The sequence below is a fragment of the Vespa velutina genome, chromosome 24 (assembly GCF_912470025.1).
Source record: "Vespa velutina chromosome 24, iVesVel2.1, whole genome shotgun sequence".
NCBI classification, from domain to species: domain Eukaryota; kingdom Metazoa; phylum Arthropoda; class Insecta; order Hymenoptera; family Vespidae; genus Vespa; species Vespa velutina.
In genome coordinates, this window is record NC_062211.1 from 711417 (window position 1) to 736139 (window position 24723).

A 24723-nucleotide genomic window follows, 5' to 3' on the forward strand; every position below is an offset into this window, starting at 1 on the left:
GGTATTTTTTCTGTAAAAAAGAAAAAAAAAAAAAAAAGAAAGAAAAAAAAGAAAAAAAAAACAGATATGCAAATTGCGATTATTAATAGACAATAGGTTAAAAGTCATTACAGATAATTTTCATTTATATATAAATACATTCTATGCTGACGATGTTTGTTATGAACCTGACTGAATAATTAATAAAAAAATATTTAATAATTTATAATATAATAAATATTTTATCTTTTTAATAACTTCCTTTAATATTTGAATTATCATGACATAAGCCTGATAATATTTATTGTAATAAGTGAACTATTGTAAATTTTAATATCAACCTTGAATATTTTAGCAAAACAATTTTGTTGATAACAAACTGACATTTATGTAATACGTTTTATGACTTAAATATAGTTTTTTATCTTTGAATAAATTTGATCATTGCATTTAATTGATGCATTTTTTTTTATGCTAGAAAATATAAAGAATAATTTTAGACGTAAAAAAAAAAATATAAAAAAAACCGAATTGGCTCTATTCAGATGACCTTCCTAACATGTTTATAGAGTATACATTTCTCTCAATCTATTTTTGCAAAGCATTACGTGTATCTTCGATAAGATAGATTCAAATTATAAATGGTTCAAAGGTGGGTGAAATAAACTTGAAAAAAATAATAATGTGTGTATATATACACATACGAGAGTACGCACATTTTTATTAATATATATACACACGCATACACACACATACATACATCGACATAAAAATATTTAGCTATATATATATATATTTTTTTTTTTATGTATATATGTATATACATATATATATATATATATATATATATATATATATATATCAAATGTATGTTTATTTTTTATATGTATATGTACATATGTATATATATACATATATACGCATATGTATATATATATATGCGCATATACATAAACATAAAAATATTATAGCGTTATATTATAAAACAAATATAGATACAAATCGATAATTACACTTTACACGATAATGTATCATCAATCGTACGTGACATTCGAGTATATTGAATTATACCTTCTACTATGTATGTCACTTTTGCATTTCTCTGCTCATTTGTATTCAAACGAAATTAGACACGTAAACTCACTTTATAAACATACATATATTTCTATAGGAATAATAATAAATTCTTATTTATCATTTTATACGTATAATTGTTCTTTTCGTTCAGATTAATACGAACTTTTAATATAAAAAAATAAAAAAAAAAAAAAAATAAATAAATAATTTAAGAAATGAGATATGAAAAAGCGCGGCAATTTTAAACTAAGATATTTCTCCTTAATCATAATTCTTTATCTATAATAATTTCAAAATAAATTATTACTTATTCGAAGTATATGTATAATCCTTAAATTTTATAAATCGTATATAAGATATATGATACGACTAATATAATTTTAATTCATTCAAGAATCACTTACCATTGTACTTCCGGAAGAGAGTCATCTTGCCTTTCGTATGAGGACAATGATTGACGAAGGTGTCCCTTTGTGAATGCAAGTTCGTTGCACTTTCAAAGATAGTTCTGTCGTCTTATCAATTTAAATCCAACAATTTTTTCTTTGATCGAAGAACTTTCCTCGAGAGATATAAACGAGTATTACCTGTAGAAAATAATTCATTAATTAAATAATAGAAGATTTAAATTTAAATATAAATAAATAAATAACTACGAACCGAATGGAATAATCGACAAGATACTACATAGTACGGAAATACTACGTTATTATATACAAATGTTATTTATATATATTAACAATAAAAAAATTTTCAATAAAAAAAAACATTGCTACGTATTATTATTGTTATTAATATTATTATATAGATCTTTAAAGCTGATTAGAAATATTGTGTTTACGTAGATATCAATGACGTCATAAACGTTTCTAGAATTGTATACGTTTCACGTAGTCTCATCGTAGTTGAAAAATGCGCGGGTGTAGCAGCCATATTTAAAATCTATATTTACGCGGGAACGTATTAAAATCGTAATGCTTCGATTTATGCAATCTTATTTGTATATCAATTTCATTGATGTTATAGAGAATAAATCAATAATTTCTAACCTAAAAATCTCTCTCACACGCACACGCACACACACACACATATATATATATATACACACACAGAGAGAAAAAATGCGTACGTGCTAAAAATATCTTACATAATCTTTCATGATCGGTTTTCTAAAATCATTATCATAATAAGCACTGAAACTACTGCATACATAAATCTTAACAATGATGTTCAAAAGAAATGTATATACAAAAAAAAAAAAAAGAGCATATAGTATAAATACCTTTTTAACAAAAACAGTCAATAATATGAAGTAGACTTTATATTCACTCATACACTTATCGTATATGTACGTGCAAAGAAACTTATTTCGATTTGAAGAGAGTCAAGTACGAATTCGTTGACAAACGTATAAGGACGAATAGAAAACGGTACAAGGATAAATCAAAGATATTTCTAATCGATTACGAGATATCATTTCTCTCTTAAATATCTTGTACTAAGAATTCAAAATAAAAAACGAAGAGAGAGAGAGAGAGAGAGAGAGAGAGAGAGAGAGAGAGAGAGAGAGAGAAATTACGACGTAACGAATGAATGAATTTTATGACAATTATTGCTTGATTATTTTTTTGATATTTCTGTGGTTATGATACGACTAAGTTTACAGATAACATAGGAATGACGTTATCGTTTTAATCATTGTTTGTTTGATATCATTTATGAGACTCCATTCCTTTGTAATGCATTGTAATACATTCTTTTTTTTTTCTTTAATTTTTTTCTTAACACTTTATATATGTGCACGTATGTATTCTATTCGTTTAAATCGGTCCGTGTTTCTAACAAAAATAAAATGCGCATGTTTCACGGTAACGGATTTTTGAAAGTTGTATGATTTAACCTAAAAATATATAGAAAATAAAAAGGAAAAAAAAAAAAAGAACGAACAACAAGAGAATTCTGTATAAATGACAATAAATTGTATCAGTCATAATAACGTATCCAAATTATATTTAATATAATATTAATGAAACAATGAATTAACGATCGATAAAATGTATTAAACAAACAACTAATGTTTCGAATTCTTTGTGAAATAAGATTATCATAATGTTTAAAAGTTTAATATAGACACATATATACATACATACTTATATACCTACATAGATACATACATATATACATGCAGCTGTTTGCTTACGATGTAGTTTATCCTCTACTAATTTATAATCATTCTTACGTACACATTAATTCTTCTCTCATCAAACGTTTCACGCTTAAAACATCTTGTATTCGATATCATTATTTAAGATTTTACAAATCCAAATGTAAACGGAATTAAAGAAAGAAACGTCATAAAAATTGTGTATTTACGGATATCTGATTGAACCAAATGCAAACACGGTTTTATTAATTGAAAATAACTTCCAATTAATCAGTTTATTTTGTTATGGGGTTACAATACGCTTTCTTCTTTATTGAAAGGTTAAAAAGATAGTTCAACTACTCGATTGAAACTTATCTGGAACATTGAGAAAACGACGTAAAAATAAGAAGAAGAAAAAAAAAGGCGTGTACGTATTATTATCATACGTATGACTCGATGCATTATTACTTATCTATTTTAATAGCTTATGACGAAAAATTATTAAAGTTATTACGAAAATATATCATATCAAAAGTGATATTTTGTAATATACGTAATAATTGCATAGAGATAATTTTTTGTATAATTACTTAAGTTAACGTAATCTATGAATTCTGACCAAATGTTCGAATATACAAGTAGGACAAGCGAGAAAACTAAAGTAAACAGACAGACACACACACACACACACACACAAAAACACACACGTTGACATATGTTATTACGTATTCGTATGTATTATCTTATCTGAAAATATTATTTCATTAATATTATATTAAATATTTCGATATATGCGTCTACATTTAAATTAATTAATATTTCTTTTGCTATTATGTAATTTATATTAATTTGTTTCATGTACGAATACGATACCAAATAACGATCGATACAGACGTTACGTAATTCCGTAACCAAAAAAAAAATTTATTGATCTTGAAAAATTCTTTTTTTCTTTTCTTTTTTCGATTTTTTCGATTTTTTTTTTTTTTTTTTTTTTTTTTTAAATATTACGATGTTTTTAACGTTAATACGTCAAAAGAATATTTTACAAATTTGCTACGATTGTATCGCTATTACGTTTTTCTTTTACGTAGTCCGCAAAAATTATTTGCGACGTTTCTTCCATCGTGATAAAGAAATCGATGATTCTAGCAAAAATTATTATTTACGATCGACAAACCACACCTTTTTCATATGATTTATTAAGCAAAAAAGGTAGTCTCGATAGCGCGCCAAAAAAATAAGTCTACATTTTGATTCGATTTCGAAAAAAAAATAAAAGAAACAAATAACTTAATTTTATTCGTTAAAAATCGATGCATTCGAATAAAAAAATTTCCGTCAATCATTATGCCTAACGAATTGGTGCATTAAAATTATTATATTTTTAATATGAATTAACGTATGAATGCAACGTATTCTTCTATTTTGTATATAACTCGAACGATTGAATAGAAAAATAAAAATGTTTAAATAGAATTAAACGAAATTTCTAATGTTTTAACATTGTTTGCTCATGTACCCTCATTTTATGTAAATTTATACAATACTTACACATAGAAATGAAATTATCATAATTAAATATTTACACAAAAATAACACGCAAAAGTTACGGTATATACAATAAAAACTAACCTCTTATTTCTACACGTGCATACGTTTCATTCTTGTCCAGACTGTTAAAGTGAATTTTAACCGCGAAAGGGACTGCAATCAATATACTGTTAGATACACGTTACTGTGTGATTTCACTGTGATCGTTAATTTTTTCTCGATCATTTTATGAACTTTAGCGTCTTCATTCTTCTGCATTTGTTTTATCTCAATATAATATATACGTAAAAAATGCTTACAAAACTGAATTCTCGAGATGACTTGTATTTCTTTTCAGATTATTTAAACAACGCACAATAGAGAATCAGACAATAATCCAAGTCCGACGATGTAACATGATCCAATGTAAGCGAGCTTCTACCAAGGTTTTCTAAAAACTCAGTCTTTTTTTCTCTTTTGTTCTCGTTCTGCCGGTACTGTCACCTGTTAAACGATCCATGTATCGACGAGAAACGATAGAAGTGTCCTACATTATCATCGAGAAAAGTCATACTTTATAATCAATTGTTACGAGTCATGTCGATAAAACAGAATCTGATCGATATACTACCGACAAATTCGTAAGTAAAAAAAATAAAAACCTATATTATCGACAAATGGTAAATAATGTTATTAACAATCAAAATTAATTTTCTCATCATCAATTTACATATTACGCATTACTACGCACATGCGTGCACATACTCTAATCTATAATTAATTTTATTAATCTTCTATAGATATATAAATATTATATAACTATTATTACCGAAATGAAATTGATTGAGATAACGTTTGAAAAATCATCTTACTTCGTCTATAATCAAGGTAGAATCATCACAATTTTATTGTGCTGCAAGACATACAGTCAAATACAGAGATATATAATTAACACTATGAGAAAAAATCTTTGGATATATAACAAGTTTTCATTACAATAAAATATTTTTTTGCAAATGTTTTAAATACCATGTGTTTATAACAGTGCCAATCACGCTTGATATTCCTCAGGTCAATTATATTACGAGTATACTTATACTCTTTATAGAATCATATGTATATGTGTGTGTGTGTGTGTGTGTGTGTGTATGTGTGTATGTATATTTAAAGGATGTTAAGTTAAATATATTTAGTTGTTTTCCGTACAAAATAATCAATATGTTAGAATTAATTATAATATTTTACATTTTATATAATGGTAAATGAATATTTGCAATATATTTTATTTGTTAAGCAACATAAACTTTTTTTTAGTACGGAAAATAGAACAGAGAGTAAACTGTTTTATAATACATATAAAACATTTGGCATATATATATATATATATAAAGCATGTATACATACATATATATCCTGCATAAACATTAACATAAGTAAATATCCTTAAGCGTATGCGTAGATGTAGTTGAATTTTTAATATATATATATATATATATATTTTTTTTTTATATATAAAAAAAGATGTTAGTGTAAAATAAAAGATTGTGTTGATAAATTATTCTCTTAGGCTTTATATAAATAAATCGCTTTTATATCAGAGAAACTTTGCATTCTTTGTAAATAATCAACCACATGTTTTTTCTTTCTCATATCTCTATATGCGATTATATCCTGTTTTGTTTATACTTCGTCATAAGATCAGCTTATATAAACATAAAATTTTATAACAATAATATAACGAAAATTATAGGATATAGTAATTAGTAACGCTAATTATAGAACAATTAAGTACAATATATAAATACAATTCACAATAATAATTTGTAATATTATAATAAATGATTTCATTTTAGTGTATGTGTGTCCTTTTGTGTGTACACACACATGAGAGTGCAGGTATGTACGTATATAGATCAGATTTATAATAATGTAGTAATAATACATTTCATAATAATGAATTATTTAATCAAATAATTCCACCACCATTTATCTGCCTAGCATTTTATGTACAATACATACATTCCTTTTCATTCTTTCTCAATATAAATTAGTGAAAAAATAATGCTGCTTTGGCCATGATCTATCCATTGGTAATTACTACTTATATTTTCATTGCTAATGTCTACAATTTTGAATGTGATTTTTTTTTATTTTTTATTTTTTTTTTATTAGAATTTTCCTTAAATGGTCAAAAAATTTTAATCACACGCAGAGAGTCAATTCTTCTAACTGCACAGATTTAAAAGTGTCTTTATGCAAATAAACTATCAGACACTTATCATAGCGTAATCTAATTACTTAATAATTCATTATTTCTTTTCCATTTTTTTTTTTTTCGTCATTTCATTATTTATTAATAGCATTGAATAGCATTAATACTTTTAAATATTATTACTAAGTTAATATTATTTATATATATATATATAAATATATATATATTAATATATATATATACATATATATATATATATATATATATATATTAAGCGATTACTTATTCGATAAATGTTGACTCTGTTATTTATTTTGCCAATATTTTTCTTATTATTTCTTTCTATTATATTTTTCATTTGAATTTATACAATATAGAAGTACTTACACGTGTTTGACATTACAAAAATTAAGCACCTCTGACTTTGGTATGAAAAAAAATATATTTTGTAAACAGCTTTTCATACTACCAACACTTTATTCTAGGCAATAATTTTCTAAAAAATGTATTTCGTTGAAATACATAAAAGTTAATTCAATTTTATTAAATCGTACAAAAAGAATCTGGAATGCAATATTTAAGAGCTTCCTAATATTCAAAATGCATATGAAAATAAAAAGTGCAAACGCCAAAAAAAAAAAAAAAAAAAAAAAAAAAAAAAAAAAAAAAGAAAAAAAAGAAAAAAAAAGAAAAAAAAAAGAAGAAAACATTCATGGAATGTACGAGTTGTTTCTAGTAAATTACTGAATGAATAATAATTAATTTTTTTTATAGAATTTCACTTTAGAACAAAATTTAAAAATATTTTGCTAATAGTGAAACAATAATATCACTTTCATAAATAAAATGTTACAATCTATTATTTTATTTATTTATTTATTTTGTTTTTTTTTATTTTTTTATTTTTTTATTTTTTTTTTTTTAAATAAAATTATATTATTTGCTTGTAGCGAATTTTTCTAAGAAATTAAATGATTATTCCAAAACTACATATTGTCATATTAGATTTCTTCAAGTATTTCACAATTTTACTTGAAATGCAATAAAAGATTTACATTGTATGAAAACATGTTCACTCAATATGCATGTACTTTATATAACTTGCTTATTTCAAATAGTCAATGAAATCAATTTGAGTAAATTACTGTACAATTATTTCAGCTCGAACGTTAAGCTGATAAATATTTAAAGAAAATATACTTATCGTTATATCTATGATACAATATACTTTTTCTATGAAATTATTATGTAATAAATTAATATTTACTTGTTGCAACAAATAAGCAATATAATCTGTACAGTATGTGAAAATTAAACCTAAAGGACGGAAAACAGAAAACGTTAAACCTAATCAGATGTTCAATTCCAATGAAGTAAAATATTCAAGTTCAGTGTAATTATTATGTTTTACATTATATCCGATAGATGTGCTAAATATGAAAAATTTCTTTAACATTCTTTTGCTGATGCTAGACACCCATCCTATATTACTCTCTATTATCTATATTAATTTGAAAATTTCCATCACAATAAAATAGAACTTAAAAGACATACCTAAACCACCCCCATTGTGCTAACATTCTTCTTAGAAAATTAATGTCGAATTATTTGTATCTTGGACTATCCGGCGGTGTAGGCTGTGTATTTGTTCTCTGCTTTGGCCCACTTTTGAAAGACATCTTTTTAACAGGTCTTGGTGAAATTCCATGCAAAGCAGTATTTTCCTGAGCATCATTACTGAACCATACTCTGCTTCCATCAGAAGCTATAATCAATATGAATGAAATGAATGAAATTTTTCACATTTTTTTTATTTCACACATCGATTTAGAATAAAAAAAAAAAAAAAAAAAAAAAAAAAAAAAAAAAGTAAAAGAAAAAAAATATTATCTTAATTATTCATAGAAAGATAAATGAGGAAATAATTATAAACGAAGTTAAAAAAAAAGAAAAAAAAAAAAAAAAAAGAAAAAAAAAAAATTCCATTGAAAATATATTTTCTTCATTTATACATTCTATAAACTTTTCATAAATATTTTTCTTATATTTTCTATTACAAAAGTAAGAAGGAATAATTGTGCAATATGAAAGATTAATACAGACCAGAGAAAAAGAATGAAACAGAGGGAACAAAAAACTTTTTTAATACTGATGAAATCACCACCTGATTAAGTCAACGATAGGGAAAATAAAGAAAATAAAGAACTTATTAAAGTATAAATTTAAATACAATATTTATAAAATTGTAAATAACTTTGATAGAGAGAAAGAGAGAGAGAGAGAAAGAAAGAGAGAGAGAGAGAGAGAGAGAGAGAGAGAAAGAGAGAGAGACAAAGACAAATGAGACATAATAAAATCAGATAAAAGGGAGATCAGATAACTGTTCAATATAATACTGGAAGACAGCACAGAAATAATATTTAACTAATAATACTACCTTGTTGGATGGTGTTACAAGGTGGATGGGGGTTAGTGGACTGAATTAGTCACCTCTATTTGCACGAGTATCATTGCTTGTTGCCGAAGTACTGCGTAGACCAGAACGACCCTGATGCGAATCTATAAGTGCCGCTGCAAGGTTTGACGATGCTGTGGATTGCACGCTTGTTGTAGATCCTGATAGTATGATATTAATAATAATAATAATAATAAATCAAAATAATTGTCACTTTTCATGCTGTGTAATACCAATATGAAACTTTTTTTTCTTTCTCAAAATAATCATAATACTATTGTGTGACGCTATTAATGATAATAATAATAAAAGAAAGAAAGAAAGAAAGAAAGAAAGAAAAAAAATGATCTTTGCACGCAATAAAATTAAAACTAACCAGATACAGAAGACGTTCCACTGAATGGACTTGCTGGTTGTACCGGAGAATAGACATTTGCGGTGAACTCTTCGAAAGTTGTAGATTCTTTATGATTCCTCATTACTGTGTCGATAGATCTTGCCCGTTCCTCATAACTGTAATTATTTAGAATTATTTTATTACAATCCATCGTATATAAGTTTTCATGTTTATAATATATTATTAATATAGCAAACATACTAATGTTGATATAATGTAAGGGTTGATCTCTTGGCTCTACTAGCAGCCAAAGCTGTGGTTCTAACTAAACCAGGGAGAACTTTGTCTTCAACGATACATTCATCAAACAATGGACCAAAAAATGGGATTTCTGGCTTTCTAGAAATTTGTATTCTATATAACTTATTGTGCAATGGATAAATAACTATTAAAACATCACAAAATTCTGTCGGTATGATATCTCTACGATAATCTCTCCAATGTTCTGACCAAACAATATGAACTTCGTCGTTGCCAAGATGTCGTGTCTGAAAATAAACTTAATATAATGCAACACCAATTCCTATCTCTTCGATTAATAAATATATTCGTTAATCTCGTAATATCTAATGATTTACACACCTTTTGTAATAAACTTTCTGGACTATCGGATGGCATTCTTGTTGCTACATGAAAGAGAACTTCGGTAAAAGATGTTGCAAAATAAGGTGCAGTTACACCGGATGCTTTTCCAGGCACAAGACCCCCAAGAAAACCAGTATGCGATTCAAGTTCAACTTCCCAAGCTAATCTGGCTACAAAATTTTCATACTCCTTACTAGCTGCTACATTGCTTAATATCGAATTTTTATCTTCCTGTCCCTGACTAACATAAATCACTGCAATCTTATGTGTCTCTCTAGAACGTTGACTATCAAGATTTCGTAATTCACGTAGAAGTTTTTCATTTTTAGTAAGCAAATGTAACTTTCTCCGTTGTTCCCAACCAGACAGGCCCAAATGAGAAAATAGAAGCCGGCAGTGATGAAACGGTGCTGGTGGTTGACGGCACGATGGTGGACTAATTGGTGTCGCACACATGCTAAAGGAACATGCATAACAAAGTTACGTTCCAACCAATAACAACATTATATTATCTAAATGATAATTTTTTTCTAATTTAATATAACAAATATATTATATATAATAAATATATTAACCTAATATGTTGACTCCAATTATTAAGATGTTCTTGTTCCGCATTTCGTTGATTTAAAATAGTTGCAATAGTTTCACTTTCAAGGTACAATCCATGCGGTGGATTAGCAGGTGCATTTAATGCTATCTCCGGATTACACAAAACTTCAGGACTCGTATGTCCTATATATTGAAGAAGCTAAACATATAAAGCATTTCAGATATAATTTGTCTCGTGATACATCAAAAAGAAAAATTATAATGTATTGGACATACATATATATATATATATCGCGTATACTTACATCATCTAAATTGTCCATATCACTTGCACCATTTGCAAATGTTGGCAAAATATGAGGCTCGCGATGCCTTATAGTGTGTCTCGAGGCGCAACTCTGTTGCGTTATAACACTATTCAATTCTTCCTTATGAGATTTTATACCCCAATCAACTAAAATTTATAATATCTAATAAATATAAAGATGATAAAAAAATTGCAAATATAAATTGGATACATTAAAAGAGCTTACCTGATTTTGCAAATGGTGTTTGAAATTCATCGTCAATAAACGGTTGACTATACAAAATGGAACTATCCCAAGATGCTTTCCCTGCTAAATCTCGTAATAATACTCTTACTAAAGAAGGAGCCGTTGTTAAGCCAGCTGTAACTCCTCCTCCGGGTGCATCAAGTGCAGCTAATTCAACGAGGGACATTATAATTGAATTGGATAGCATTAATAATTGTATATTTGGTGCTTGAAAGATTGCAGAAGATAGTTCATCTCCTTCGATTCCTGGTACATCATCTAATTCAACAACTAAAGACGAAAGACGTGCTGCACCAATACCCATTGGAAAGTGACCGAGATGATTAATCAAATGCATCATTACCTGTCAAACGAATTCGTTTATATATATATATAAATTGCTCTCAAATAAATAAATAAATAAATAAATAAATAAATAAATAAATAAATATATATATATATATATATATATATATGTTTACCATTTTCGCTGCAAGCTGAACCGAATGGACATTACCACGATGAGGAGACTTTGCACATATTTCATCCGTTAAGTTATCCAAAGTGACATCGGGATCAAAATCATCATCTTCATCTTGATGACATTTATTCGTTTTTGGTGGATCTTTTCCTCCTTTATTTTGTGCTATGTTATCTAAAACCTAATTATATATACATGTATATATATATATATATACAAAAACTTAATAACATCTACAAAGTATTAAATGTACAATTTTCGATATCAATTGCTTTCTTTACTAACTGTGAATAATGTCATTAAAAGTGGTTTTCCTTGATATACACGTAATAATACAGTTGGACCCAAATTCATAGCCCATTCTCCTAAACAAAATATCATCGATATAGTTAATGGGCCACGCCTTTCTCGTAGAGTCATACGACCAAGAGTCTCTGAAAGGACCTATAAAATTTTTAATGTAGTATTATTATACAGTCATTTTTATACTAAAAGTAATATATTCGATATAGAGATCATACATGTGTGATTTTGCATGGTACATTAGGATACAATTCCAATAAAATGTCTGCCTTGTCGCATAAAAGTAAAAGGGAATCGCATGCCACCTGAGCAACTGTCACATGTGTAGCCTGAAAAAAATATATAATAAAAATATTATGTGATCTTTTATTCTGAAAAAGGATTAACATAAAATATTAGTAATATATAGAAAATAAGCTATAAATTATTTATATAATAAATTGGATATTCAATTAATAAACATATAAATTATAAAGTTTTTGTGCAATGCACCATGCAAGGATGATAAACATAGATACCAGTCAATAGAAAAATACTGGAACACCACACAATAAGACCACAATTGTACGTCCTTAAATATATATAAAAGAAAACTACCTGATCTACTAAAGGAAAATAGAAACCAGTCTTGAACCGCTTGATCCTTTGCATCTGCTGTCAATTAAACTTGATGGAACAGATATCTACTTACATGTTATTATCTTATACCTACTACAATTTATATATTTATATATATATACATATATACATATATATATTAATTATAGTAAGTATAAGATAATAACATGTATAATAATATATATATATGTATATATATATGTATTACTAAATTTATATGAAAACATTCTTTATACATTCCTTTCTTTTTTATCACTCAAAGCATATTGTGTGAATATCCATTTACAAGCAACTAAGATCTGAATAATTACTTTTAGCACATGCATAAATAATAATGATAAAGTTTAAAATCTATGTAAAACTATCTCATCACCAAAACAAAGTTTATATTTGATTATAATAAAAAGCTATTAACTTACCCTAAGCGCAAGAAGAAGAACAGTAACAGCCTCTGGAATTCGTGGATGTTGATTTTTACAAGATAATTCTCTGTACGCAAACATAGCTATGCTAGAAAGGGCTAAACATCTTGCTATTCCAGTTGGTTCACGTCTACAACTTCTCAGAAGAATATTCACTACATGTTCCTACAAATTTAACTGTATTATATATCCTAAATGATCATAATATAATTTTAAGAATTGATTCGAATATACCTTTGCATCGGGGCATACTATTGTTAAAATATCAGATCCATTTGGTTGTAGCACAGGTAATTTAGCTATGGTTGCAGGTAATGATAATAGCGAACCGATTATAGAGACAGCTTCCGTTCTGGGTGCCTTAAATAATAATAATAATTATTATTATTATTTATATCTGCAATGTATACGTGTATATTAAAATATATAAATAAGTACCTCGACATCTTGACTACTTAGTATTACATTAGCGGCATGGATATAATCCAAAATAAGAAGACTAGAACCAGGTAGATTTAAACTAAATAATCGAGGCCCAGTATATTTGACTAATACATGGAGTACTTTACTATCGTTGCTAGCAATGCCATTATGAACAGCACGATAAAAAAGATTCAAATGCTGTTTTGGTAAATTTATATCCAAAGGTTGAACAGTCAAGAGGCATATAAGGCGATAAGCAGCTAATTTTCCTACTTCATATTGAGCTGGTAATTGTATTGCCTAAAATAAGGAATGCTTATATTAATGAAAACATACTCATAGAAATATTTATACATGCCTACATGTATATGTGAATATACCTTAAAACACCATGGAGCAATAACTGTTAGAGGTGGAATAAGTTCTGGAGCAGGAGGTGTTACTTGATTGTCCCCAGAGATACCTTGATTTAAGCGAATCTATGAAAATTAAAATACTATTTGTATAAAATGATTGTTGTTGTTAGCTTTACAAAAAAAAAAAAAAAAAAAAGAAAAAAAAAGAAGAAGAAGAAGAAGAAAAGTGAAAATGTACCTTTATAAGAGTTTGTGTCAATTGTACAAGATAATCCATAACTTGACCATGTAATATTGGATCTTGAATATTATTTACATCACCCAAAGCAGATAACATTCGCCTCCATAATACAACAGCAACATCTGGTAACCATCCTCGTACTCCACCGCCTGCCATAACAGATCTTCTTTCTGTTATATCATTTGTATCTGTAAAATATAAGATCATATAAATATTATTACTTCCAAGAGATATTATATCTCTATTACTCTTCTAACTTTTGTCATTCCTATAATGGATAATAAACAAATTAATGCATAGTAAGCCAAGTGATTAAAATTTAAATCAGCATAATGCAATCTAGCTCTTATCTTGTAATAATGTCAAAAATGTAATGCTATCTTGATTGATGAAATATAGATCTAAAATTTGATTAATAAAAACCTCGTTGTACTCTAGTAAACAAAAATGTATGTCGAATGTAGACAACATATAATGAGAAGGAAAATACGTACCAATACTGCTGCCATCAATGTTCTCTATTTGTATTGGACTATCTTTATTGCTGTCAACGCCACTGCTTGGTGTTGGAGAGGGACAACGTGGAGATGGTGGTTCACTATCAACTATGACAATGCTATCCAATGATTTAGCACGTCTGTTTGGTAGCATTTTTCCAGTTATTGATGATGTAGGACCACTTGATAGTAATCGTGCCATATCTTGCTCTATAGATAGGGGAAGTACTGCACGCGAGGAAATTATTTACACTTAATACAAAAGCCACAGACACTATGAAGGTTATTGATATTTGAATAGATTGTATTTCTGCTACTCCAACTCAGGAACAGTTCGTATATGATGAATAAATTGAAATTAAAAAGGAATATATAAATGTGAATCATTATTATGAAAGATGTCTACTAATAACAGAAATAAAGTAGCATGATGTCTGACACAAAAAATAGTTATTTTTAACTTAGTGTGAGTAGTAAAGCAACAAAAATATAAAGTTATAAATAAATTGCACACAGTATCAGTAACATAGATGGCACTACTAACAGAAGAACATGAAATTTGAACTTTATAAACAAAAATCACTCAACATAATTATTTGTATTATTAATTTTTTAACTCACCAGGAACACCAGTATGTACAGTATGAGTTCGACTTCTATGAAACTTCGTACGAGCTTTTCCATTATAAATAGTGTTATCGCTTGCACTGCGTGGTAACATTCGTCCTTTTCTTAAATCTCGTAATGGATGATCTATTACAATCAATATAATATTATTAACGATTATTATTCGTAAAAAAACTCATCGATATAATAAAAAGATTATGCAAATGAAATTGTACCTGTTACATTTTCTTTTGATGTAGCATTACTCTCTTGATCAATACTTCCTTTACATGGTGGCTGAACACTTCCTATCGATGCAGCACGACTTCCAACTCCACGACGTCTTTTTGTTTTTTGTTCACTTAATCTATCTAATGGTAGATCATTTAAATCTAAATTGTATACATGCCTTGCAAGTACTCGTGTTAAAGTATCCAATGTTTTTGCCCATTCTCGAATTAATTCTTCCCATTGCGTCAAAGAAGATAGTACTTCTAAAAACTGATCCCAAAGTTGAGTAGATATCACTACATTTAAATTGGCTTTTATCCAAGTAACAATCAAAGTTTGAAATATAGCAGGTGCTAATTTGCCACCAATTGTTTCATGGTGTTTGCGACGAGATGAATTTTCACTCAATACTAGCGACGTAATTTGAAGAAGTACTCTGAGCAATTGCTCCCACGTTGCAGGCTCCAATCTTGAATGCATGACAACATATCGATAAACATTCAAAACTCTTTTACAACTATCGGTTTGTTCTTCTATTAAAGCTGCAGTTGAATTTAAACCTGAATATTCAAGGAAAAATACGTGTGATGCTTGTGTAATAAATACTTGCAGTACATTTTGTAATCCTGCTCTTATAAACAAATTTTCCCTATGTATAGCACCTAAATATGAATCATTTCTCAATCTAGTTTGACGAAAATTTTCGGATGGACTCTTATCTGTCTCATTAGAATCTTTTTTCAGACTATCATCATAGTCTCGTTCTTTATGTCCATCCAAAGGTTCTAACATAAATGGTGGTAATTCATTCATTTGTATCCAATCCTTATATACAGCTATAGCTTTTCTTATTGCTCCTGCATGACTGAAATCTAAGAGAAATGCTTGTCTATAAAGTTCATGAACAAAATTAACATTATCTCTATTTCCATAGAGAACTTCTCTGACTAAAGTAACAGCTGATATAGTGTTATCTTCTTGATTTTGATTATCGTGTTGAGATAGTGTAGATTCAGGTGAAAGTAAATTCGAATCACTCGAATGTTGTGTAACTGAAACGCGACGCAGCTCTGACTCTGGATTTTCTTCATTGGGTGTTGTGCTTTGTGGGAGATGTGTAAAAAGACTATCTTTTCTTGCAACATGAGTAAAGTTTGCGATCCATTTGATTAGTGCAACTTTACAAAGAACATAATTATTCTGACTTTGATTAGTTGGTTTTCTCATTGTAGGCAATTCTAAATTAGGCTTATATAAAGAAAAATTGTCATCAAATTCTGGACATATATAACGGAGGTAAGTTGCTTTAAAACGTTCTAATAAAAATTGAAATGTCTTGTGCTGCCTCGTTGTTTTATCTCTCCATTCTATTTTGACTACTTGTGTAACCATGAACTCCAATAATGCTTCTAAAAATCTAACAGTCTCATTGTCTAATGGCTTTTCTCCTCCTTGTGGAGGTAAAATAGGTCCACCATCTACCTGACTTATCGGACCCTGATTTGAACCATTATCATGAAAAATACTCTGTATCACTTGTGCATCATAAAAGTCTCTTTTCTCTTTCTCATCAGATGTGCTTGTTCTCGTTGATTTATCTTTTTTGTTATCAATTTTACGTTCACACTTATAGTGCAAAGATTGTGGTGGTGGAAAGCCTGGGACCAAACAGGCAAACATTTGATGGATATGTTCAGGAGCATTTTCACCCAGTGCTTGATACCATAAAATAAAATACCTAAAACATATAAACATATAAACATATAAACATATAAACATATAAACATATAAACATACATACATACATACATACATACATTCATACATACATACATACATATATACATACATACATACATACATACATACATTCATACATTCATACATACATTCATACATACACTCATACATATATATATATATATATATATATATATATATATATATATATGTATATCTGTTTTACAACATTATCTTATATTTGTACATAATCTTATCTAAATTATGAAGTCTTCACCTTATGGCCTGCCTACGAAGTTTCCAACTATTTCCAGGATGTAATAACTTTTGTAGAATTCTTGCAAGACTATGACATTGCCATCGTTTATTTAAGAGTTCAGGAAGAAGAGTTAAAACTTTTTCTAATAGATGTAATACTTGCTCTAATTCTTCTCTATGTGCCTTGTGTACTAAAAATAAAGTTTAACATAAGTTTAACATTTGTCATCCAGAATTCATATAATTTGTTACTATTTAATCCAAAAACTATATATATATATAATATAATATAATAAAATATTTATCGATATAATGATAAAAAATAATATCATTTCTAATATTTAACTTACCGATATGAAAGGAAAGTTCTGTCAGCATAAGAGAAAAGAATTACATTTAACACAATTAATATATGAAAATTATTTGTAACAAACAAGTACAATTAAATAAGACTTTTAATGTATTGCCATGTAATGTAATAATTTAATGCAATCTTACCACGCTGTCGTAGATTGGCCTCAGCAGACACAAAGCAGTCATATAATATAAAATAAACATGACTAAAATTTCCTTCAAAAAAGCCTTTTGCTTCATCCGTATCAACATTTTCTAAAAAAAAATCATATAACTTAATGTTAATCTTATTATATTCTGAATCTTTGACAAAGATTGTATTTATAGAAATGATATATGTTACAAAGTGGTCTAAAAATATTTTAACCAGTTCTGGAATTCCAATACAGATGAGTATACAATATTATCTGTATATAATGAAAGTGTAATTTTAGCTGGAAGTAGAGGCCACTATGAGTTGGTCGATGTGGTCATGTGGTTTTGTGATTAGATACCAACTACTTGCAACGTAGTATAATTACAATATATCATAACTATGTATTATATTTTTTTATTTTGAATAAACACCAAAATCAATCAAGATTATATGAATCTGATTATATATATATATATATATATAGATATATATATATTATAAAATAATATATATATATTATATATTATATTTAGATTACATATATATTATAATATATTATATATATATATATATATATATATTACAACATCATATAAATATAATAAATCCTTGAATAGTAACATTTTATTCGTCGAGCAAATTTTATTGATCGAAAAAAGTAAATGATGTAATAATAGATAACTGATATAATACAGTAACTTCGAAAACTTTAATAAATATTCATTTGTTATAGAGTAAAACTTAAATACTGAGAATATTCGCCCACTCCTTTTCTCTCTCTCTCTGTCTCTCTATTTATCTATCTATCTATCTATCTCTATCTACCTACCTACCTACTTATGTATCTACTTACTACTATCTAACTACATATTTGTCTGACTGTCTTATTCTATTCATTCATCTCTCTTTCTCTCTCTCTCTCTCTCTCTCTCTCTCTTTCTCTCTCTTTCTCTCTCACACTTACTAAAGAGACAAGTAAATTTTAAGGTATGACCTAAACAGTGACATAAGCAAAGTTCGACGTTCGAAGATATTGAAAGCTCACCTAGGACAATTTTAAGATGTTTAAATCGAGTCGCACTGTCCTTTTTAACATCCTGAACTTTGAGTGTTGACTTTTTGACGTCTACATGAAGTTTTTTACCGAACATGGTTCAATGCGAGCCGTAGCCGGCCGCGGATGCAGAAAATACCATTGAGGGTAAACGAACAAATCCTCATCGATAAAGATCCAACTAACTATACACTCTAACCATCTCGAAGCCTCGAAAAAGCGCGGCACCTCTATCACGAAACGCCGTCACGATTTTTACGAATACGTATAACTATCATCAGATGTACGTAGCGGCCATCTTGATGTCCACGGCGCGCACTCTTCATAACCTGTCGGGGCAATGACATCATACTTTAGTCGTGTCAATATTTTTCACTTCTTTATCCCGAATATATTTCAAAAGATCATACTAAATTTCTATCAATGTATTACAATAATAAAATACTTTTACTATCTTTTACCTTAATTTTACAATTATTTGCGTTCATCCTGACGAGACAACGAATTTTTTTTTAAATATTACCGCTACCGAACTGTTTTATCTACTGACGTTATGTTAACATCTTGTTGAATTTCATTGAAGAATCCTATTAATCCATGATATGTTTTAAATCTAAGAATTCAATATAATTACAAATATGAATGTAAATATAAGATAAAAATTGTCGTTGTATCACCGATGACACGTTGAATTCATTTTTAATACGCAATTGAAAACAAGCTTGATGGCGCTCCTTGTTTATTCTTGATGTCACATGAAAAAGCGTAATTATGAAATTGTCAATTATATTCTTTTAATTTAAAATCAATGTGTTCTACTATTAAAATAAGATTTGATTTCTCAAATTTATATATACCACATAATGTGTCCATATTAATTATATTAATTAAAAAATCATAAGTGGGATGCAACTTTACCGACATCGAACTACACCGATCAATAATCGAAGTCACTAGCGACCAATTCACACTTATTCTTTCGATATTACAATTTTTCGATTATCGAAAGGGAATCATTTCGATAATCGAAATTGAGACATAATAATAGGTAACGGAATTTTGGACAATGTCGACACCGGGACGATTAAAATTACGATCAAAAAATAGAATTAAAGAAAAAATAAATAATAATGAATTAATATTCGAACAAAGTATTAACGTTCAAGAACAAGAGAAAATAAAAGAGTTATGGAAGTTTTTAGATCTGCAATGTGATTTGCAACCATTCAAACCATTGCAATGTACGTATCGTTTGCTTTAATATTAATTTCTTACAATTTTCCAATATTTTCCTTGATAAATTTTTGGTGTTGAATCTGAAATAGCAAGAAACAAATTATCTTTATGTTCCTCTAAACCTAATCGTCCTTACGATCTTTTCGAAAAATCCAAACAATTTGTATGTGATAAAACTTCTATTTTAAAATCAACATCTTCGTCCGACGAAGATTTAGATAAAAAAAGAATTTGGTATCATGGCTTACGATTTTTTCAAAAAATTGGATTAGACAAGGCTGTCCTCTTTAAAGACAAATGTAAATTCTGTCTCGCGGAAAAAGATCTCGAGTGAGTTTTAAAATATATATATGTGTGTGTGTGTGTGCGCGTGCGTGTGTGTGTGTGCGTGTCATTAATTAAATAATTTTATAATTAAATAAAGATTTACGTTTCCAATTATCGTTTCTTTTCACAGGGAAATGAACACGGATTATACCGATACAATATCTCAAACGTACGATGAACTGAAAGCGGAAATGGCATCTTTTGAAAACCGATTAGCAATACGTGAAGTGGAAAATTTGAATATTCTAAAAAATTAATTGACGGTATTTTAATTCGTATGGAAGCAAATTCTTCGTGAAGAAATTAAATAGTATGTATTTATATATAAATTATATCAAATCTCGTAATACGTAAACGCTTAATAAAACTAATTTAATATTAATTATCCCATTTGTATTAACTCTATCTCCATCATGGATAAACTGTAAATACGCATACCTGATAACTTGATTATTTAACATTCAATGAGATAAAATCAAAATAGAAAGATAAAAAAGAAAAAAAAAAAAAAGAAAAACGATAGATGATCCAGAGATTTTAGGATTGCGTCTATTAAATAAGAAGGAAAAGTGATAGAAAAAGAAAAGGGTTTACCGAGAAAAGAGAAAGATAAATAGAAAGAGAATGATGGAGGGTTAAAGATAGAGAAAGGGGGAGAGAGAGAGAGAGAGAGAGAGCGGAAAGTAGAGGAGAGGAAAAGCAGTCTCGTTGACGGAGATTCGACGAAGCAGCGATGTTTAATCGGTGTTGGCCCGCATCAGGTTGATCGAGGACCCCCCAGTCGGGTGTTTGAGGACGACGACGGCGACGTGAGGCACACACTGTGGGGTACCCTGGAGCACACCGTTGGGGTGGGAGAGGAAAGGACGCGAGTAAAAGCGAGGAGGGTACCCGGCTAGAGGCTACGCTGTGCCGATGAAGCGAACAATGGAGGCGGGATGCTCATTTGTCTGCGGGTATTGTTGTTCACTCGGCCGGAAACACGAGAGCTCCGTACTCTCTCTCTCTCTCTCTCTCTCTCTCTCTCTCTCTCTCTCTTTCTTGCTCCCTCTCCTCCCTTTGTCCTTCACTCACCATGTCTCTTCCTCTTCTTCTCTATATTTCCTTCATCCTAATTCTCTTCCTTCTTCTCCTCGTCTACCTCCACCTCTTCTTTTTCTCCTTCTCATTCGTTAGTTCCATATCTTTATCTATCTTTCTTTTTCTCAAAATATCACTCCAATTCCTTCTATCATCTCCCGTATTCGTTGTACCTCTACAACCAAACATAATTCATCATATCGAAAACAACGTTATAAATGTATTAATATTTTTTGTTTATATATTTAATATTTTATTACTCGTTTTATTTAGCTTTTTTTAACATTTGTATTTAACAGATTGCATTTGCGTCATGTATGTATTAAAAAAGAAAAAAATTACAGTCATATAAATATATTTCCGTAAAATGCAAACACAACTCTATACCCCATCACGTTAATATACAAACATGGAGCACATTAAATTGATACTGATTTATGTTTGAATTTCGGATACAATACGAAAATCATGTTGATTGGATGGCTCTATAAAACACGAATAAAGATCGTTTGATGTTTTTCCGATTTTTAGAAAGATTGCGCGTGGACCATTTTTCGAAGTAGTTTAAAGAGCAACGTTGGACAAAGGTGATCAGAAGATCCTTTCGATAGAGAGACGAAGGCTCTTCCCTTGTGCGAGTCTGCGTTCGATGACCACCGATGCGGACAGTAGCCATCTTGAAAACAGGGTCCCGTTTCGTGGCTTCTTCTTGGGAAGATGTGCTTGTATTTGTTCGCGTATATATAAGACGAGTGTGCAGAAGAGAACAAGAGAAAGAGAGAAATGATAGATAGATAGATAGAGAAAGAGAGAGAGAGAGAGAGAGAGAGAAAGAGAGAGAGAGAGGTAGACGGTGAAACACGGCGAGAGGATGTGGGGGTGCATTCTGGCTCATTGGGCAGATGAACAAATTCGTCATGACGTACCCGTGGATTACGTGCAGGCCCACGTTGGTCCCCGAACTTTGGGGCCCTGTGCATCAAAGAATGGAAGGAGAAAATCAGGGTGGAGGAGACACGTCCCCTGTCTTATCTTCAATATCTTTTCTCTCTCTCTCTCTCTCTCTCTCTCTCTCTCTCTCTCTCTCTCTCTCTCTCTCTCTCAGTTTCTCTTTTAAGCTTCCTTCTTAACGGCTCATCGAACACACCGACTACATTTATATACGCATACCTTGTATGAATTTGTTTGTAAATTACATATCAGGATATTGAACTTATTTTTATTAGTAATTTACTACTGATAATTACGATTTAAAACATAGATCTACTATAAAAAGAATAAATTTCAAATAAACAATGATGCAATGAATTATATACAAATTATAATATCAGGTTCGATCCTTTGAGGATCGTTATGTCTTTTAATAACGTTTGAAAAATATGATATCAGACCTTATAGTTGCATTCATTCGCCGGATGTTATTCTTTAATTAATACGTGCCTTATCGATGCTTGTAGATACTTTTTGTTCGCTATACACTGATGCCACACATTGGAACCCAATGCTTTCTTATTCAGCAACATAATCAGAACCTTCGACGAATTCGATCCTTCAAAGAAAGAACGATCGATGATCGGACATAACGCGAATTAATAGGTTAAGATATTCGAAATATTTTGTTGTAAAAAAAAAAAAAAAAAAAAAAAAAAAAGAAAAAAAGAAAAAATTAAATAACACATTGTGGTTATCACAACAATTTACAAAGTCTCAGAGGAGAAGAGGAAATCATTTAGCCTACTTGGACAATTTGTCATGTAAATTCGAACTTAGCATGATTACACGGCTTGACGATCGGCCTCGCAGCGGTTTATGAAGTTAGGCCACGTTATATTTTCGCTCGAACGATCACGATCGATATTTTGATCCATATATATAGATCCGATGGGATCATGCCAGATGGCCTATGGGATATCGAACGGAGGAGCCCATTATGATGAGACCGCTCGAGCATCCGTAATGAAATTAAAAATTAAGAAGGGGAGACAGAGACCACCGGTCAAAAGATGGACTATAAAACCCCACCCGTTTTTGCTTGGAATACTTGAGAGAATTTTCCAGGAATACCGATCGTTCATCTTTTTTGTTTTTATGTATTTTTTTGATAATTTCTTTTTTCTTTCTTTTTTTTTTAGGTACGAGCTTCCTTCATCCGTCGAGTTCTTTTCTTTCTCTTCTTTCTATATTTCGTAAAAAGAACTAACTCATTTTGCATATCAAATTATTTTTTTCACGTTTCATCAACCAATTCACGAGGATTGAGGATCTAACAGCAACTTTAGTAAATTAAGGAAAATGTGTCGTGCGTATAAAGAGGAGCGGTAGTAGTCGTCTTATGCGACTCCTCGGTGACTTAGCCAGACGGAACGAATTATTCTAATTCGTTCTGTATTCGGACTGGCGCGTCACTAGGAAACGTCCATTAGACTCTCTTAGACGTAGCTAACCGGACCTAGACAATGAGTTAATTAGCAAATGGCGATTCTCACAATATGTAATCACTGAAAGGAGTAATTTATCTTTGGTTCCTTGGTTAGAAAACGAGATAGATTTTATCTAATAATACTTTTACATTATTCTTACAATTTAACGATTTAACATTTAAATGTAACATTGAAAAATAATATTGGTTTTATAAAAAGAAAAGAACAATTGAAAAACTTTAAGTGACAATATTAACCCGATGCATATCAATTGCAATTCTTTTCTTTTTTTTTTTTTTCGGAAAAAGTTTGCCTAGTTCAAAAAAGGAAAGAAAAGAAAAGAAAAAAAAGAAAAGTGCAATAAGCGAGAAGTTTGGTCACGTCGTCGTTATGCCGTTCGTTCGAGAGAGGAAGTGGACGACGGGTGGAGGGTCGAGGGACAAGTTAAAGTATTAAGTAGCCGTCGCTGCG

At 29.3% G+C, this 24723-nt stretch overlaps 2 protein-coding genes across 7 annotated transcripts; one reads left to right on the top strand and one right to left on the bottom strand.

The window, feature by feature from the left end:
* Positions 1-1460: 1460 nt before the first annotated feature.
* Positions 1461-19518, bottom strand: LOC124957058 (ral GTPase-activating protein subunit alpha-1). 5 transcript variants are annotated; one of them, XM_047513698.1, is made up of 25 exons: positions 19181-19518; positions 18144-18254; positions 17996-18013; positions 17665-17836; positions 15653-17385; positions 15432-15563; positions 14808-15038; positions 14311-14501; positions 14097-14195; positions 13732-14016; positions 13528-13653; positions 13291-13458; positions 12472-12582; positions 12236-12394; positions 11952-12131; positions 11470-11833; positions 11242-11390; positions 10960-11135; positions 10382-10841; positions 10001-10287; positions 9779-9915; positions 9438-9563; positions 5056-8712; positions 4838-4909; positions 1461-1643 (listed from the first exon to the last, which is right to left on the bottom strand). In XM_047513698.1, exons 1-23 carry the CDS (start codon positions 19284-19286, stop codon positions 8552-8554), a joined length of 5682 nt encoding a protein of 1893 aa, XP_047369654.1. In that variant the 5' UTR covers positions 19287-19518; the 3' UTR covers positions 1461-1643; positions 4838-4909; positions 5056-8551. The 5 variants fall into 5 exon arrangements, with proteins under 5 accessions (XP_047369654.1, XP_047369656.1, XP_047369653.1 ...); XM_047513700.1 differs by having other exon boundaries at positions 4838-8712; positions 14808-15020; XM_047513697.1 differs by lacking the exon at positions 4838-4909.
* A 718-nt stretch (positions 19519-20236) lies between these two features.
* On the top strand, positions 20237-22881 carry LOC124957065. 2 transcript variants are annotated; one of them, XM_047513713.1, is made up of 4 exons: positions 20237-20430; positions 20515-20755; positions 20883-21062; positions 22364-22881. In XM_047513713.1, the coding sequence occupies exons 1-3, from the start codon at positions 20256-20258 to the stop codon at positions 21007-21009; spliced, it is 543 nt and encodes a 180-aa protein (XP_047369669.1). In that variant the 5' UTR covers positions 20237-20255; the 3' UTR covers positions 21010-21062; positions 22364-22881. The 2 variants fall into 2 exon arrangements, 1 of the variants encoding a protein (XP_047369669.1); XR_007103433.1 differs by lacking the exon at positions 20515-20755.
* Positions 22882-24723: the final 1842 nt, after the last annotated feature.